The sequence below is a fragment of the Topomyia yanbarensis genome, chromosome 3 (assembly GCF_030247195.1).
Source record: "Topomyia yanbarensis strain Yona2022 chromosome 3, ASM3024719v1, whole genome shotgun sequence".
In the NCBI taxonomy this organism is placed as follows: Eukaryota; Metazoa; Arthropoda; class Insecta; order Diptera; family Culicidae; genus Topomyia; species Topomyia yanbarensis.
The window spans coordinates 55892179-55911474 of NC_080672.1; the positions used below are offsets into that span (position 1 = coordinate 55892179).

General features: G+C 40.8%; 1 protein-coding gene across 1 annotated transcript in view; it reads left to right on the forward strand.

Annotated features, from left to right (window-relative positions):
• Positions 1-2718, forward strand: part of LOC131689354 (spalt-like protein sem-4) — a 53149-nt gene extending 50431 nt beyond the window's left edge. Inside the window, exon 2 of the mRNA XM_058974384.1 lies at positions 1034-2718. Within this exon, the coding sequence (XP_058830367.1) occupies positions 1034-2449 (1416 nt within the window). The 3' untranslated portion in view covers positions 2450-2718. The remainder of the gene's footprint in view (positions 1-1033) is intronic.
• The last annotated feature ends 16578 nt before the right edge of the window (positions 2719-19296 follow it).

The window sequence follows — 19296 nt, forward strand, 5'->3', positions numbered from 1 at the left end:
AAAACATCCCGAAATATGACTAATTTTTCCCGCTCTACACCAGCTGCTAGAAATGCTGAGTAACCTTTTCGGGTGGGTGCGATCTGTTCGAGTCGAACCAGATCAGAGATTCGACAGCATGACATGATTGGTGTATGTGTAGGTTGTTAACCGATTATGCTTTTTACCATATGTTGTGTATTGTAGATTTCTAATTAAACCGCTGGATCAATCAAATGAAGTATTAGTCTGGGATATAAAAATTTCAGAATATATCTTCTACTTTCTACAGTGACGTATTTCTTCACCAAGCAAAATAACCCTTATCAGTGCAAAAATTGTTAAAATGTCCGAAGTGTAATCACGAGCTCCGGTTATGTGGATGGCCTTTCTATATAGGTGTTCTAAGAAAGATAAAGAGATTTCCACAATCATATTGAACATAACCAGCCATGTAATCAAAGCTTGACGAAATGAGAAAGGCACAATTGCACCACTAGGCGGATCAAAACAGATTTGAATTTTCGAACATCGTGCGCTGCATCGCACACTTAATTTTTTCTGCCGAATCTCAGCCATTTTCGCATCTTTTGCCGATATCTCAACAGCTGAGATTTCAGTAAAAGTGACGTTTGATAACTGAGACTGGCAAAATATTTCACCGAAAATCAGCAAACAAATCTCACTTTACTGAGATATCAGTTTCTAAATTTGCTGACTACACCGGCTGTTGGGAAATTACCGCGCCGAATTGAGTGTGCAGAATTAATTGTCATTTAGTACTCTCAAATTAAAAACATGCAAGTAACAGTGAGCATAGATTTGGTCTTGTTGCGCCACTGTGTACTGATTATGTATTATTCGATAGAAATCTATTTCATAGTTTACTCTCTGTTGTAATGCACAACTGCTATAAATTCAGTGACTATTTTTTGAATAAAAATAACTGATAATTTTAACTATCAAGGTGTATTCTATTCTGTCGAGAAAAATTCAACAACCATACCTGAACAGACATTCCTTTAACCACCCAACTTTTTTCCTTTCTTTCTAGATCGAACACTACGATGGCGCTCCGGTCACAATCTGCGAATTTTGCAACACTCGCCTCGAGGATTGGCATACCTTTCGGGAGCAGTGCATCGGTACGGACGAGTACCTGAAGGTTAAATATCGGCACATTTTCTTCCCCGGTGCACCGGTTCATCCATCACAAACCGTGGAAACGACACCACAACAGAAATCATCCTTTTCGACATCGCCGCAGAACGGCGGAGATGACAGCCAAAGTTATCTGATCGGGGAAGAAGTTCCACTGGAGGATATGATGCAGCAGAATGATCACTACTACGACAACAGCTACGAAGACGTGGACGATGCTCAAGAATCGGACTCGGTAGCTCCACAGATAAGCGTCCAAAACGGTATAAGAGTTCCTAAATGGTCCAAGGAGTTTGGTGCCAAATTGAACACGTTGCTGCACGTGGTGGGTGGTGAAAGACCTCATCAGTGCAAAATTTGTCGCAAACGTTTTCTGAGACGCCCGCATTGTCGACGTCACGTGGCTCAAGCACATCCGGCTGAGATCGATGAGGTTAGATTGCCCAAAAACTGGGTGGCGATGGTCCGACGTAGATTCGTCTTCTCAAAGGCACCCGTTCAACGGGTGCTGGAACCCGTCCCACCGCCACCCGCTGTGCGGGAAGATCAGTACGAACCAACTCCGAACAGACCGCACCAATGTGAAGTGTGCAAGAAATGTTTCAAACGAATGCAACATCTAAGACGACACAAGACCTCCCATCTGCAAATTGAGATTGACCGTTCGGAGATTATGCGTGGAATTCAGGAGCAACAGAAAGCACAACAGCAGCTTAAACAACTGATCAGTCCTACTGCTGCTACAAATGGAGCTGTCATAAACGGATCAGCAGACGACGACATTATAGCCCTATCGGACGAAGAGGACATGGGTGAAGAGATTTCCCCGGAAGAATTCAATGGTTTGGGTGACTTTGCCGACGAGGAGGAAAACTCTATCTCTAACGAACAGCCGGAAAAGCCACCGCGCCTCTCGGATATTCCTCATCTTTACTACAGCGATGATGACAACAGCAACAGTTTTAACGGTACTTCGGCCTTCACAAAGTACGGAACAATTCGCCAGCGGGCACCGCCAATGGAAAAAATGCCGGGCGAACGACCGTACCAGTGCAAACTGTGCCATAAAACATTCAAGCGCACCGATCACCTCAAATCGCACATGCGAATACATAGCAAGGATACGCCCTTCAACTGTGACTGGTGCCAGAAGGGATTCCGCTACCGGCAGAATTATTTGATTCATATGAAAAACAAAACCTGCATCAGCGAACGGGGAAAGTTCCAGGGACATCCGATGCCACGGTTGCTGCCAAAACCGGGCATCGAGACGGTGGCGAATGGCAACGAAATGGTCCTGGGCGATTAAAGACGATGTGCCATGCCTGTAGTCTGTAGTGTAAATAAGTGTACGTCTAGATTTAAGCCAAATCAAAGTGAGGGCATGTTAAGTGGAACTCAAGGGCAAAGATGTGTTTGTACTCGCCAAACGAAGTAAACAAAAAAAACGGTAGATTTAGTTATGCATCTCGAATACAAAGATTTTACTATCGGTTTAAGATTACTTTAAATGTATCAACATTTTTACTCAGATATTGACGAATGCAAATAAAATGCCAATCAGGTTTAGATAATGTATATATTTATTATTTGAAGAAGTTTAACTATTGTAGTTATTCAACGCCAGAATTCAAACATTGGCACAGAGTATCTCAAAATATAATTCTGAGGATCTTATCACTTTAGGGCAAAAGGAGGTATGCCGATACGATGATACGGGAGATACGATGACCTTTTCGAAAAACACGTTTAGATAACCAAACGAAGGTTAGGTTGCTACTCAGGAAAGGGCATCGCGGAGCACGACCGCTATATTAGTTATATACCGTCGCAGGAGCCTAAGCATCTTAATTTTACTGAGACGATCCCTATACTGAAAAGCGTTTTTAGTAAGGAGTCCATCGTAAGAAGACAGTACAAATGTCTACGGTACTCAAGACTCCGATAGAGGATTGCTTGGCATATGCGTACAGATGGCAGAAGAATTCAAATGTCTTATGTATGTTTGTGGCTTGAAATATCTAGGCTGAGGGCAAGGATGTTATGCTGGAGCAGGTAAACTAGCTACTGTTTAACCTCAAACACGATAATGCCATGATAGAAGCAATAAGACCACATTAAAACATTGAAAAGATTGTTAAAAAACCAAAATTTTATTCACTGGCCTAATCAGCTACAGCTTATAATTTACGTCTGATTAACCTGATTGCCGGACTAGGACTGACTGAGGTGTTCCTCTGCCTCAACAGCCGTTTTGTTTTGCGCTGACCGGCTTCTCAGGAAAACTCAGGAAATCTGTTGGCTGGTACGATTATCGCGAACAACTTATGGCATGTAAACAATTTTCTAGGTACAGTATCGCCGATCAATATTCTAATGAAATAGGTTATGCACTAACTAATATACTCCTTTTAGCAGGTTCGCGTGGTCAAAGAAATGCAGATTAAGGCAAAGAAATTTCAGTGGAGCATTCGAATGCCATATAAACCTACCGCTAGCAACACGAAGATGTCACAATCACCGAGTTGGTTCTGCGATGCAAGTCTGGAATCGCGAAAGATCCTGTAGCAGCGCTAAACTGTCTCGAAATGTACAAAAAGGAAGGTAGCAAACAATTAACAGCAATATTGTGGTGATCAACGAGTGCACCGAGCATCGCGAAGCAGATTTGAAGCCCAAACCTAGCACTTGAAATAGCGAAGCCAACAGCAGTTTCCGGTAACGCGATGCAGCTTGTAAGCTTGAGTTTTCTTGCGACACTTGTGGACAGCTTTAGCTTGTGTTGCTTGCCCATGGACACATTTTACTATCACATTGCCAGTTTGCCAGTATCACTGCACTCAGAAGCTATTTTTGGGTGTTTTAAGCCAGCGGTTATATCTGTGTACAACTTGGAGTTAAATCAGCAGTAAAAACTAGTTGTTTTGGCCTAGGGCGGTCGGTAGTGAACGCTATGGATGACTCGGTCGACGATGGCGTACCCTTGCCACGAAACTTGCAGCACGGAACGATAAGTCTAGGGACAGAGAGGCATGAACTGGCAATCAGAAATAAATAGTCGGTTATTCTCGTTTCTGGAAATCTTCTGTCCGAAACATATTGATCTCACAATTGGTGGCTCCTACAGTCCTTGGCGAATCATAATTCGACCCGTAAACGCTGTGTAACGAAAAACTGCAATTATGATGCAGAACGAGCAAGCAAGAGCCGGCTGCAAATCCTGCGGCGGCTGCTGTCGCAGACAAGTAGAACGATTTTTGGAAATCGAATCCAAGTATGTGGTTTGCCCATGCCGAATCTCAGCTTGCCCTTACCGGAGTTGACAAAATTCCATCACATTGCCGCTAAACTCGATCAGATGGTAATTTGCCACGTTGCTGACTTGATCAAAGCTTTATAACCGCACCAGCAGAGGATAATTATGGTGCGGTTATAAAGCGTCTTACGATTCGAGTTGACTACACAGTCGAAACTGGAAAAATTACTGGCTTCGTGCGATCTAGACGATCTCTGAACTACACACCTTGCAAAAATGCAAGAACTATCTTCCGGACTCCACGTCGACGAAGAACTGCTGAAAATGCTCTTCTTGCAAAATCTCCCGGCAAGCATTGGACCAGTTCTCAGCATTAACGGAAGCAGCCTCCCAAAACTAGCACAAATGGGTGACAAGATAATGGATCTCGTTCCACATGCCGCCGCAGTAGAAGCACCCGAAAACGGGCACTCAATACCTTACTGATCAGATTGCCGCATTGACTGCCGAAATCCGTCGACTGAAGGCACGTCAAGAGGAAAATCGTTCGCGGTCAGCGTCTCGCAACCGGAACAACGTAGCCAGTTCTGAAAATCAAAGAACTAGTTTCTCGCTCATCCGGACCCGGCGAGGTGAGCGCAACACATAGCCGCCGGTTATAGATTTTCGACAGCACTTCCAGCAAACGATTTCTCATCTATACAGGCTCCGATGTGTCATTCATACCAGCCTCGAGAAACGATAGAAGTCGATAGAACCATCTCCCCTCCAGCTTCACGAAACTGACCTCGGATTACATCGTAGATTCTCCTGGAACTTTTTGCTGGCCGACGTTACTTCGGCGATGATAGGTGCCGGTTTTCTCGCACACTTCGGACGGCAACAATCGCCTTATCGATGGAGGTACGAAATTGTATGCTATTGGGAGCTGAATGACACCCACTATCTTTGGTGTTACGACAGAAGCGTCCGATCATCCATACCGTAATTTACTTTTAGAATTTCGTGAAATCACTACTTCACCTTCACCATGCGCATGAAAATTTATCACATACAGACAACCGTTCCATCCGTTGCCTACAAAGCCCGTACAATGTCTCTGGACAAATTAAAAGCAGCAAAGCTGGAATTCGAATCACTGGTAGAGCTTGGGATTTGTCGTCCTTCCAAGAGTAGCTGGGCCAGCACTCGCCATTGTGTCTCCAAGAAAAATAGAGATTGGTGGTTCTTCGGCGACTACAGCAATCTAAATTGTGTGACCGTACCAGATCGCTACCATGTACATCACATACACAACCTTTTAAACAACTTTCTAGGCAAAGTGATTATTACAAATCTCGGTATGGTTCGTGCTTATTGTTATGTTCCCGTCGAAGAAAGCGATGTGCCGAAGACGGCTAGCGTCACTCCGTTCGACCTGGTCGAGTTTACTATAGGATGCAATTTGGCCTGTGTAGTGCCAGTCAGACATTCCAACGTTTCATGCACCGTTTCTTCAGCAATTTGGACTTTGTCGGACGGAAATATTGGTTTCGAGAAAAACATTATTAAAGTGTTCACAAGAGTTTAAATCAAAATTTATTTCTCCAACTTCAGGAGGTAGCAATAGTAAGGGCGATTTTAGAAATTTTTTCCTAAAGTAGTATTAATTCAATGTATGTAAAAAAAAACAAAAATTGATTTTTTTTGGAAGGAAAACTAATAAAAGGCTCTTGAAAAATCGGGTTTCCTGTGTTATCTTTCCATGTGTTAATTTCTCGCAAATGGTTTGTTCAAGAGATTTTTAGATCTTTCTTTGACACACATTTTTGCCGAAGGTATGATGGGACACACCGTATATTGATCCGCTGGTTTGGCATATGCCGGCTGCGAACGCCTGTTGGATCTCGTTCTCGCAAATGATATCGCTCTACCGGTCACTGCAGTATCGGTACCCATCGAGCCCCTGATTGATCTTGATGCTGACCACCCTGCTCTTAGTGTTGCATTCAATTTTGCCTACACAAATTGTCTATAAAGAGCTCGATTTCTCTGGACTTTCGTCGAGCCGATTTTACCGCAGTGAAAGATACGCTCCTAATCTCCAATTGGGATTTTATTGAATCGGCCACCACTATTGATGAAGCTGTGGAATATATCAGCGCCGCTAGGCAGGATGCTGTTTCCCGCGTTGTTCCGCCTAAGCTGCCTCCACAAAAACCACCATGGTCGAATCCAAGATTACGCTCTCTCAAGCGAGTGCGATCTGCTGCTCTTCGAAAGTATTGCAGTTCCCGGTCGCCATATTTTAAACGACAATTTAGCATCACAAGCAACCGGTATCGTCACTACAATCACTTCTGTACTATCGTCATGTCAAGCGCACCGGTGAGAATCTTCGTCGAAACCTAAAACTGTTTTTGTCGTTTGTCAACTCAAAAAGAAACGAAACTGGTTTACCATGCTCTGTTTTTAGAAAGTTCAACTGTCTGCACTGAAAGCGAGAAGTGTAATTTGTTTGCGATGCACTTTAAGCAAGTATTCCTCGATTGTTCCGCCACTTCGATCCAGATAGAGGAGTAGTATTTTTTCTTGTAGTACTTGTCACTGTCTTTCTCATGGAATCGAAATGTCTTCCACATATTTCCACATCTCTTAGTAATTGACGTTCAAAATGGCGGTATTTTTAACCCACTTTATTTAATAATTCTTAAGTTTTAAAATAAAAAAGTTGACGTCTTCGACAAATATCTGTAATTTCTTAATTTCAACAACATCATAGAACATTTGAAGAATTACAAATATCTCAGAAAAAAGTTTTTTTTTTTTTTTTTTTATCCCTTTATGGGCAGCTAGGGCCGAGGGTGGTGGCTAGCGGGTTTCATACATCCTTGACCTGACGGACAAAGCTATGGTGCCTTGAACACAGGCAACGCAGATCCAAGGCCATCATTGAAATGATAAGTTCTGCGTTTGAGATGTACTTCCCCCGGTTGCCAGACGAATACCTGCAATTATTACTTGTTGCTTTATGTGTATGAATCTAATGTTCAGTCCTGGGTGGTGTATGCGTGGAAGGTGTGGTTTTTAGCGTTCGAGTCCAGGAGTTAACGTGGGCGTTTACTAATTGTGTAATAGTGTGATCGCCAAAGGCTCGAGCATTTGAATGCTAGCGTGTCTCTAACTTTGCGTGCATAAATTCGATTTTAGATTCGTGTGGCCATTCGAATATTCACGTGTATTCTTGAACGATCGCGCGCGGACCGTGAATATGATAATTAATTTTTAGTGTATGGTAGAGGAACGTGTTGTTTGGTGAATATGCATCATTCATTGCATCATTCGTGATTGGTCCAACTGAAGGCATGAGTGGAGAGTAGAAAATTCCGAACGTAGCTGGTCTATGATCGCGCGAGTGGTAAGTTAATGCTTGAGACCGCGGTTGTAAATTTATAGGTGCTGAAAAGTTCACTTAAGTAAGGGGGTGTTTTAATGTTGGCGAAATTGCGAGCGTAGGTGTGTGTTGATGATTGAAATTGTAATGTAAATTCGCGTTTTTGACCAGGTTTGTGTTATCGCGAAAGTTAGGGGCGTTTGTGCGCTTTGGATGTGAGTGTATATGGGAGAATATGCTATTGATTGTGTTAGTGAGTATGAGTATGAACCTAACTTAAGATATAGTAATAAAAGGAAAAATAACATGCCGAATGTTTCTTTTATTAGGTCACTAACCGTGCATTGCAAAATGCCCGAAAACTCTGAACTAGGCCTCGTCGAGTCCAGTCTGTCAGTCTCGTCGTGTCGTGTCTGGGGTTTCCAGGTTACATGCATTCACCAAATGAGACTAGCTTATGTCAGCTTACTTGTGCACTGGTTTCGTAGAATCGAGGCGATCATCGAAATGATAGATCCTACGAGTGAATGCATTTGGCCTAGTCACCTGTCAAGCATTTGTGTATTTGTGTATGTTGAGATATGTGTGGAGCCTGTAAATAATATTCTAATACGAATAATAATTTATACGTCAAAATAAGAAATTCGTTATATACTACTTGCAGTTTGTTGATCGTTCCTACTTATCTGATTCCATCAAGTATTATTCTCATACTCATCTCCATTGTTCTAAAACCTGGCGACGTCTGATGGCAGAGAAGAATCATTGTTGGCAGCAATGTTGCTCTTCTTGGATGTATGAGCTCGAGAAGGTCATCACAAGAATAAAACGCATGAGACCGAAAATAAATAAAAATAAAATAAAGAGAAGAGTTAGTATTGTTATTGAGTATTAATAATATTACGATTTTTTTTCGAGAGTTGTCCTACTGGAGCTGTGGAGTTATTTGATTCAATTAAGGCGTGGACCTAGACTTCTGGGATGGAGGATAGAGACTTCCGGACGTGAACGATTCATGAATGCGCGAGTGTGGGGGACTGTAGGTTCACGCTTGAGACTGCGTTTGAGTGATTACAAGTGCTGAGACGTTCATATTATCACCGGGATGTTATAATGTCTGGAAGAGTGCGAGTATAGGTTGCGTGGATGGTCGCGAAGGGCTCAAGCATTTTTATATTTGTTTGTCGCGTGTATGTGACTTTGTGTGTATACATTCGATTTTATGTAGTTTAGTGGATATGAGCATTATATTTTTGATTGGTCCACCTGAAAGCATTGGACTTATGGTACTAGGGCCGAGAATAGGGGATTCCGGATGAAACCGATTCATGATCGCGTGAACACAGGCATTTGGAGGTTCACTCTCGAGACCGGGATTGTTAATTTATAAGTGCTAAACCATTCACTTAATCACCGGGGTGTTATACTTTTTATGAGATCGTGGGTGTGTTCGTGCGTGGATGATCGCGAAGGACTCGAGCGTTTGTATGTGGACGTCGCGTGTGCTAGTATGTATGTAACTTCTCGTGGACACATTATTTTTATAATCGTGTGGCCATTCGCATGTTCGCGTATTCTTCAATGATCGCGCGTGGACGTCTTGTCTAGTTTTATTTCTATTGGTCCAACTAAAGGCATGAATTTGGGCTGCTAGGATCAAGGGCGGAGACTTCCGGAGGTGACCGATTCATGATTGCGTGAGCTTAGGTTCTTAGGTTCAAACGTTCACCTAATCAATCGGGGTGTTTGAATATTGGCGAGATCGCGGGCGTTCGTATTTGTGACCAGGTTTGTGTTATCGCTTAGGCCACATTTGTACGTTTGGAATGAGAGATTGTTAGTGTATATGAGAGAATAAGCAATTTGTGTTAGTGAGTGTTAGCATGGATCTAATTGAAAATATAGCAAGAAAAGAAGGGTGCCTGCAGAGAGAATTGGGCCCTAAACCCACATTGTATATTATTTGACCATGGCAGTGGATAATAAAGGTCGCCAAGTTAAGTACTAAAATTGATCACAATGTAGCTTAACTAAAAAGAAATTAATCGTATCCCAAGTTTCTGTGATATAATCACTGTAATACTGCTTTGGTGGAAAAGCCCCCGGACCACATCAAGGTACAGTATCATGCCGAGGGAATTACAAAAATCTCAGAAAAAAGTTATAATGAAAAAATGATTTTTTGGGTGCCTCCCGCAAACAACGCGCTTTATCTCAACACCATTACATTTTGGAGAGTTTGCATGTTCAACAAGTTTTCTCCCAGTATGCCTCTATCTCGAAAGTTAGTGGAAATAAATTTTCTATCTTACTTTTAGGTGGATTAATCACAATTCAGTATACACCAAAAGAAGGGGACTTCCATTCTGAAAAAGTGTTCGTAACACACCAAATCGCTAAAATCAACTCCTAGAGCACCATTAATTAAACGCACGTTTTGGTACCACTGCACAGTGGAAGAAATCCAACCAAAAAGGCAATTAATTGGAAGCCGCTGAAAAAGTATCACAATATACACACCAAAAGTTGCGGAATTTTTTAGGTAATAAAATGCAATCAAATTTGTTCACCGCACGCAACTGTGACCGGAGATGTGGGGCTTTGAAAATCCGGAACATTACCGGTATTCATTAAATCAGAGGCCTAATTCAGAAGCCTCTGAAAAAGTTTAAAGAATTATACCCTTAAAGTTGTGGAAAATTCTAGCGATCAAAATGCAATCAAATTTGTTCACCGCACGTACCTGTGACCGGAGATATGGGGATATGAAGATCCGGAACATTACCGGTATTCATCAAATCTGATGCCTAATACAGAAGCCGCTGAAAAAGTTTAAAGAATTATACCCTTAAAGTTGTGGAAAATTCTAGCGATTAAATCATGATCGCTAAAGTTTTCCGCAGCTTTAAGGATATAATTTTTTGTACTTTTACTGCGGCTTCTTAATTAGACCTAAGATTTGATGAAAACCGGTAATGTTCCGGATCTTCAAAGCCCCATATCTCCGGTCACAAGTGCGTGCGGTAAACAATTGAATTTTCGGATTTTTTTACTGCAACTTCAATTCATTTCACATATTTTTAATGTTATTGAAAATCCTTTTAACAAGTCAGAACTCAGAAATTGAAAATAAAAACTTCAAAAACAAGATTCCATTTTTGGCACGGTTCCGGTTTTGGCAAGTGAAATAAAAAAATATTGTTGCCAAAAACGGAATCCTACTGTTCTCCCTTGCTCATGATGTTTGATTTGAGTGTTTAAAATTCACTATGGCCCAGTACTTCACATATAAAAACCAATTTTCGACTTACATACGTTACAGTATCTTATTATCATCCTATTTAAATAAGGCTTAAAAATTAACATTAAACATTTTCAACTTCCTCGAAAAACATTCCTCGTGGTCTTTGTGCAAAACAATCTTCATGTTTTTTTGCAATATGATTTGTGTGATGTTTATAAAATTGACCATTTTCCAATCCCAGATAAATCTTGAACTATTGATGCATGGTAATTTTTTTTACGAATAACCGGAATCTTCATTATATAGGTTATATTCTAGGACAAATAACCCAGCAAATATCATGATTTATCGCTTTTTCAGTAAATCACACTCAAATAAAAATATAGCAAATTATTCTATTCTATTATATTCTAAACCTCACACAGCCAGTATTGAAAAGCATCCTGGAAAACACTGCAGTTATTCTTCAGTGTTTTTCTTGTCAACATTCATATTTAGGGGAACTGGTGGTAAAATGAACACGTTAAGCAAAGTCATTATTTTCTAACTAATAAGTGATTGAGAAACTACAATCACCTTATATGTTTCTTGTTAGACATGTTTTGTACATATTTGATGAAAATACTTCGGCATAAACACAAGTTTTTAAACTTTTTTCTTGATTTCAAAACATGTCCAAAAAAAGACATGTTTATAGTGTGTGGGTAAAATGAACATGTGCTGGTGGTAAAATGGACACCTTCTAGTGACCTGCAAAATGTTCTGTATGTATGCAATGCTTAGCGTTGAAAAGCATTTTCCGAGCAATGCTGATGTCCCAGCGGCTCATGAGCGTTGCATACACACAGGGCATTTTGTAGGCAAAAAAACTTGCCACGGAAAAATTAAATTTTCATGTAATACTAACCAATTTACAATTTTGTGACATCAAAACACATCTACAAACTTGGGGTTATGCATAGGTGTTTAAACTTTAAGGATCTGTTGGAGAACAGTGAAGATATAGCATCTTGAACTTAGCGATTAATTTTGAGGCTTGGTACTTGGAGCAGCAAGATGGTTCATATTGCCCCCACTATAGCTTTTTCATTTTACCCCCTAAGACATTTTATTTTCAAACTGCCGTTCCGATTGAGCCAGTTTGTCCTGATCCCTACTTATTGCTGGGAAAGATCTGCAAGAGGTTCAAATACTGTGATGTAACACCATTTTCATAATAAAATTAAAATTTCACCACAAAAGACCTTATATTCTACATGCCGAATTTAACATCAGCGACAAACATGAGTGCCGATTTTGGTTTTCATCATATTTATTTCACATTTGACAGCTTTTTATCAAAAGTAATGATTTCAATATCCTTTGAATACTTGGCAGGTCACGTTTCTGTGAGGTTTGTTCTAAATTTAACTAACATTGACTTGATTTGGCTACCTGTTCATTTTACCCCCCCTGTTCATTTTACCCACAATTCCCCTAAGCATATTATGTGTAATATGTCGCAAATATTAAAACGGCCAGGCCTACTGTGCAGAGTTTGGTTTGAAGATGTTTCAAAATTAGACGGAATCAAATTATTCAGTTAATGAATAATCTAATTAACAAATTCTTTTGAATCTTGAAGGAGGAAGAAACGAGGACAACCGTTCCGACCGTTTCAGATTAGAGGGGATATGATAAATCATTGGGAGTGACTTGGCTAAGAAGGTTAATGTCACTCCTTTGGTCCTTTGGGATGGGACAGAGGTATTTACACCTTGCCCTGCCTAATGCGTTAAAGCGTCTTTACTCGCTCTAATACAGACCGAAAATATAATGTTGATAAATACATAAAGTTACATATAGTAGTATCATTTTAAAAATGGAAAGAAAATATTAGAAACGATCTTACCAGTGTCCAGAATGTAAAGGCTTAAAGGCTTCTAATGCCACTTCTTTAGAAGGAACGTTGTCGATTCTTCATAAATTCCGGCCGCTTGAGACAATAGTTTCTATATGTAAGACGATCCTTTCCACAAATGATGGTCACAGCACTTAGTGAACGTTCGGAAATGGCGTAAGCACCCGCACACCTCAAACATCTTAACTGATGGAAATGGGTTGAGTATTCATCCGTGCCTCAGATACTTTTCTAATTAATCCGCACGCGAAATTCGCTTACGATCTGCTATCGAGTAGCATCGACACGTCCTTTTCTCGTACAGTAGATGTATTCCGCTTTATTTCCACTTTTGACACCATAAACACTTGCGAGTTATTACGCGACACTGTCAACAGCTTTTCGACATTTCCTCTTCGATTTCACTGTATAAGGGACCGCGATTTTCACGTTCATGCCAGCGGTGAACGGTTCTCGGAGATTATGTTGTGGCTTGACTTCCTCACTTTTAATTAACACCAAGCTTGGAAACAGGACTTCTAAACCAGTTGAGTAGCTCTCCGTGCCGCAATTTAATCGGTCTTCACGAATTGCAACTTTTTAAATTCATTCTAATGTAACTTACTTATTAATTTCAAAAAAATATGACGGGAGCGGAAAAGTTTGCTTCCGTCGTCTAAGGTTGCTGAGATCGATTCCTGCCAACATTAGTTCGAGTTGGCACGAAATTCCGATGCAAAAAAAAAACAAATAAACATATAGCAAATTAATATAAAAGCTATAAACTTTTTTTAAAGATGCATCTCAAAAACCTATTTTCTTATTTCTCATTCGTACAATGAAGAGTGCTTGCACATTTTCTTTTTTCCTTTTAACAACATTAAATTAGCTAGAGATTACTTAGCAGGGAAAGTTATAAGAATTTAAAGCCATAGTACTCACGTCAGAGTAAGAATTTAAAATATTCATTATTAGGAATTAGGAACATTAGGGGGGCTATAGCCCCCACGTGCGCTCGCAAATGTTTGTGGTTTCCCCACTTTATGAGCACAACAATGATCACAATCAGATGCTCAACCACGACAAAGGTTGGACAGGTAGGAAAGCCTTTGAAATCGATCACGGCTCCACAGTCACAGGTTTTTGTTCCTTTAATTCGTTCAACACTAGCAACAGATCCAACATCTTTCGATTTGAACCGTTTGATGCATATAATTCTTCTAATCAAGGTTCAAACAGGTTTGGAAGGTCCTGTCAGTAATACCAGGCTTTGGGCCCGAAGCGACTATCGACGGTCCTGCAAGCAAAAGAGCTAGATTGAAAGAATTACCTACCCTAAATACAGCAAATACTTACGCATAAAATTCTAAAAGAAAGTCCCAAGATATCAATGGTGAAGTCTTTTGCTCTATCAAATATAAAAAAATCGTTCAGTCTATAGCTGTTCGCTACCATCTTATTAGTTCCATTAGTTAGTTAAAATTTATGAAAAAAGTTTCAGATATGAAAAATATCCTTCGTACATACCTTTATGACAGCTTCATCAACGCCTACTATTATTTTCATTTGTAGATACTGTATACTAAACCGGAATAGAAGTCTCTTGGTCAAGCCTAATTGATAAAGACTCTAATGTCGTTTTTGCTTGACCCCAGTTTATGCATTTTCACAGCAGTTGGAATTCGATCCTGACTCAGTTTCACCACAAGCAAAAACGGCATTATTAGTTATCAAGGTCGCTACACTTGCCCCCGCACTTATAAACAAGACTTCTTTTTGCACTCTTCGGGTCTGTTATTGCCGGACTTAGTCTGGCTCATCCGTGCAATAATTTTACGGAGATCTGTACTGCGGAAATTCGGATTGCATTAGAAGCAACAAACCAGTGGGGATCGTGATTTGGTTCTTTTCTGTTTAATTAATTTAAATATATTCTCTCGGTAGTTGATGATAACGATATTCCTTTGATCTTGTGACTAAACGTGTCGTGAGGAGATGCAACAACAAATTAGAAACATTAATAATTATGCAATAATAATAATAATAATCATCTTTACAAATAATGAACAGGGTTGCTTCGTTTAAACAGTAAAGTTCTTTTTAATTATTTGTTTTGTTGATTTTTTTTTGCTATTCACTTGGATATTTCGAACACTAGTGTTGACATGTGTGCAACCTATATTTGTGGGTGTGTATGTGTGTTTGTGGGAAAATAATAAAAAAATCTCCTGTTTAATTCATATATCATTAATCAATAAATCACTGTGATTATGAAGAATGTAATTTGAATTTCTATCGTGTTTGATGGTTTTCAGTAATTGCTGTAAATATAATTGATCGAATTTACTTTCTTACTTTGAGTAATAGTACAATTATACCAATATTTACATTCTACTAAGTAGCCTACACTGCTATTGACATTTCTTTCCGTGTACTTCACTCTTTCATTCGCGATTAGCCTTATTTTCACTGTTAAGTACGTTTTCGTTTATACATACTAACGAATACATGACTATTTCATTGTGATGATTGAGATGTTTTTAAAAATCGTTTTTAATTATTAGTTTCTTCCACGAAAACTACACAGAATTGAGTTATTGCTTATTTTCATTTCTTTTCTACGTTTTCCTCTGGTACCGACATATGCAATCCCTACCGGATATAGTCGGTATATAGAATTTCCAAGACCAATAGTTGAAGAAGAACTCGACGAAGCGTTTAGTAGAAAATTAGCAACGATTTAATTCATTCTCACTTTTGTTTTCGTGTCTGCTGGGGCTGATAATTGCTTACGTATGATAGGCGGGACGGGAGATTGGCACACCGCGGTAACAAATTCATAGAGAATGAGGTGAGAAAAAAAAACTGAGGTGTAGCCGGGAAGGTGAATCGAATACGATTGGACGGGTGTAAACTTACATTCACAAGTGGGTATTTGCTGAAGCGCGAAAGTCACGAAAGTTCTTGGGTTTTCAGGTGCACTTTTTTGTTTGAAGTATGGTTTCGCGATATGAAAGGTTAAAATCAATGCCAATGCTAAATAGAGTTAAGGAACTGAAGATTGTTTTTGTTACATTGGAAGCTAATCAGAATAGAATGTTAGGGTCATTGAAAGATACGATGTATCGGAAATGGCCCTTTCAATGGATATTCTTGAAAATTCGCGCTCTGGTGACCATAGTTGGTTATGCTGAACGGAGCTCGCAGATGAGAGTTATTGCGTAGAGCTCGAACGAGGGCTTGAAGATCCAGACGTCCGGGGATTGTACCCTGGTAGACAGTAAGTCCGAGACGAACAGGGCTCGAGAACAGTTCCCCCGGATGCCTAGGTTGTCGAGCTGTATTAAGTGACAGCGGTTTTTGTAGCTCGGCAGCTCAAATCGTATGAACCGGCGTTGGACGGCCTCGATTCTGCGAACGCCGTTCTGGTAGTACGTATTCCAAACAGCAGAACAATACTCTAGTGTTGAGCGAACGAGCGATAGATCCTTGACGTGAGAGTGTCTTGGAATGCTCGAGTCGAATAAATGGTAATTAAATTGAATCGGATTTGAAACCATTCTGTTTAGATCACATCACTTACTAAAGCTCTCCAGTTCACTCTGAAGAAAAACGGCATCGGTTTCATCCCATATTTGTCGAAACATTTTCATGTCGTCGGCGAAAAAAAGGTCTTTGTTATTTGATATTAACGTCATTAAAGTAGAGGATGAATATTACTGGACCGAGATGGCTTCCTTGTGGGATATCGGATGTAGCGAAGAATGGTGTTGATAGACAATCCTTAATACTGATTTGGAGTTACCTTTCATCCAGGTAGGAACGAAACCAGCGCAGGAGTTTTCCATGAATACCTAGTTTGTCCAGCTTTGCTATTGCCAGGTAGGATGTGGATTGGTACTGATTGTTCGTTTTGGCACATGGTGGTCGATTAGATAGTTAAAAATATTAGAAAACGTCACCGCTGGTTCGTACGCGTCGTCGTTGTTAAGATTTTCACCCCAGTTTATATCCAACAGCGTACTGTCGATGCTGTCGTAGTCAGCGTTTTTAAAATCGTAGGCGATGGAGCTTGGAATAAAACAGTGAAAAAAACAACAACAATGAAGGAATCAACCGAAATTAGCGGATCCGTTGAATGTTCTGGAAAAACGTAGACGTAGAGTTGGGCGAGACAAATTAAAGCTGACGCGACTTGGTTGAAAATTCTTTGTAGGCCAGTAATGGCCCCGTGCATGCTATAATTAGTGCGTCGAAATAGCAATCGGAGCATGATCGGTTGTTACGCGTTGTTCGAGGTGCGACATTTATGTTAATTTGCTCCAAGATGTCTGGGCAATCCAGATGACCTCGCAAGGTATCAGCAATGAACAAAGCCCTTGCTGTATTCCTTCGAACAAGCAGGGGTTCCAAATCAATCAGCTGGCACCAGCTTTCGTAACTTGGCAGACGGACGGGATCTCTCCACGGCAACCTACGAAGCGCAAAATGTAAAAACGGACGGACTCGATTCTCTTAACACCGTTGTTATAGTGTAGGCTCCAAACTTCGCAGCAGTACTCCAGAATTGACCGCGAAAAAGAGCAGTACAGCGCTTTAAGATAATAAATGCCGGTAAATTTTTTTTGCTATCCTGAAGATGCATCCCAGCATTCGAGATGCTTTGCTAACTGTATAGGACACGTGCTGTTTAAACGTAAGCTGCGAGTCTAGTATCACTCCTAGATCCTTCACCTGACTAACGCGTTCAATTTCAGTATCCAGTAGACGGTAGTTAAAACAAACCGGTTCTTTTTTGTGAGAACGATATCACCGAGCACTTCTTTGGATTTACACACATACGGTTCGTGTTACACCAGTCAGCGAAGTTTTTAATCTGTCGTTGGAGTAATCTGCAATCTTAAGTAGAGCGGATGAGAAGAAACATCTTGAGATCGTCTGCGAAGGACAGGCGTGGAATCTTCAGAACTAGATGAACGTTGTTGAAGTAAAGCAGAAACATCAACGGTCCCAAGTGACTTCCCTGGGGTACTCCTGACGTAGAAGTAAATGTGGGTGCCTGACAATCTCCTATAACAACCACTATTTCTCGACCTGAAATGTAGGATCGAAACAACTGCAACAGACTACCGTTAATTCCAAATCTCTCCATTTTAGCGATTGTTATGTCATGGTTCACTTTGTCAAAAGCGGCAGATAGGTCTGTATAGATAACATCGGTTTGAGCGCGACGTTCCATACTCTCTGTTATGTAGGATGTTAGGCAAAGCAGGTTAGTCGTTGTCGAACGCCCAGACGTTAAACCATGTTGATCGTCACTCAGGTACTGCTTGCAGTGAGCCTGAAGAGTATCCATAATCACCAGCTCGAACAACTTCGTGACAGCACACAATGCAGTAATTCCCCGGTGATTATTGACGTCTCGCTTATTACCTTTTTTATGGACTGGGAACATATTCGCGGACTTCCAACAGGATGGAAAGATGCCACTTGCAATAGATGCTCTAAAGATGCGAAGAAATGGAGTCGCTAAAACGTCGATGTGCCTTTTCAAAAGTACTGAAGGGAAGCCAGCGGGTCCCGGATTGAAAGACGATCTTAACCGAGAACAAGCTCTGGTAAATGCTCGTTTCATTGACATCTATAGCGCTTAGAGTTTGGCTCACAACCGGAACTTGACTAACAGCGACTTCAATTTGATGCACTGTTAAGGCCCCATCTGTGAACACATTCGCGAATTTCTCCGAAAAAAGTCTGCACATATCTTGGGATGTGGTGGCTGTGCGGCCGTTGAAAGTCATAGATGACGGCAGTCCGGATTCCTTGCGCTGTTGATATTACTGATTTGCCGAAGAGTTGCGCTGCTGTGCTGTCCAGAATACAACTGGCATTGATGGTAAGCGCAGATTTTTCGATATCTAATCGTAGAAATCCATTATTTGCCTGGCACTACGTCGTCAAGCGAGGTAAGTTGAAGTCGCCCAGTATAACAATATCATCAGACGGAGCAGCGATCGAAGTGATGAAAGAAACGGAGGAAAGATGTACATTGATCAGGCTGAAATCACGAATTCTGTCAGGTGGAAAATATACGACACACGGGAACAGATTGCTATTGGTAAGTTTCATTGATGTCCACACTTGCTCAAAGCTCGCCAACCGGTCATCGTTGATCACTCAGGCCATGGCGAACGGCGATAAGCACACCACCACCTGATGTCTTGTAGCTATTGAGGGCGTTGCGTACACATCGGTACACATCGAATGTTGAACCAAATACCTGGCGAGACAGAGTACGGTTGTCGAGTTACGTCTCGATCATTCTGGTAGTAAACCTCGATGTTGTTGGAGGACGGTTCAAGACCATGTTGCCGTTTAGAGCGTGTAGGAAGATCCTTTCGTTA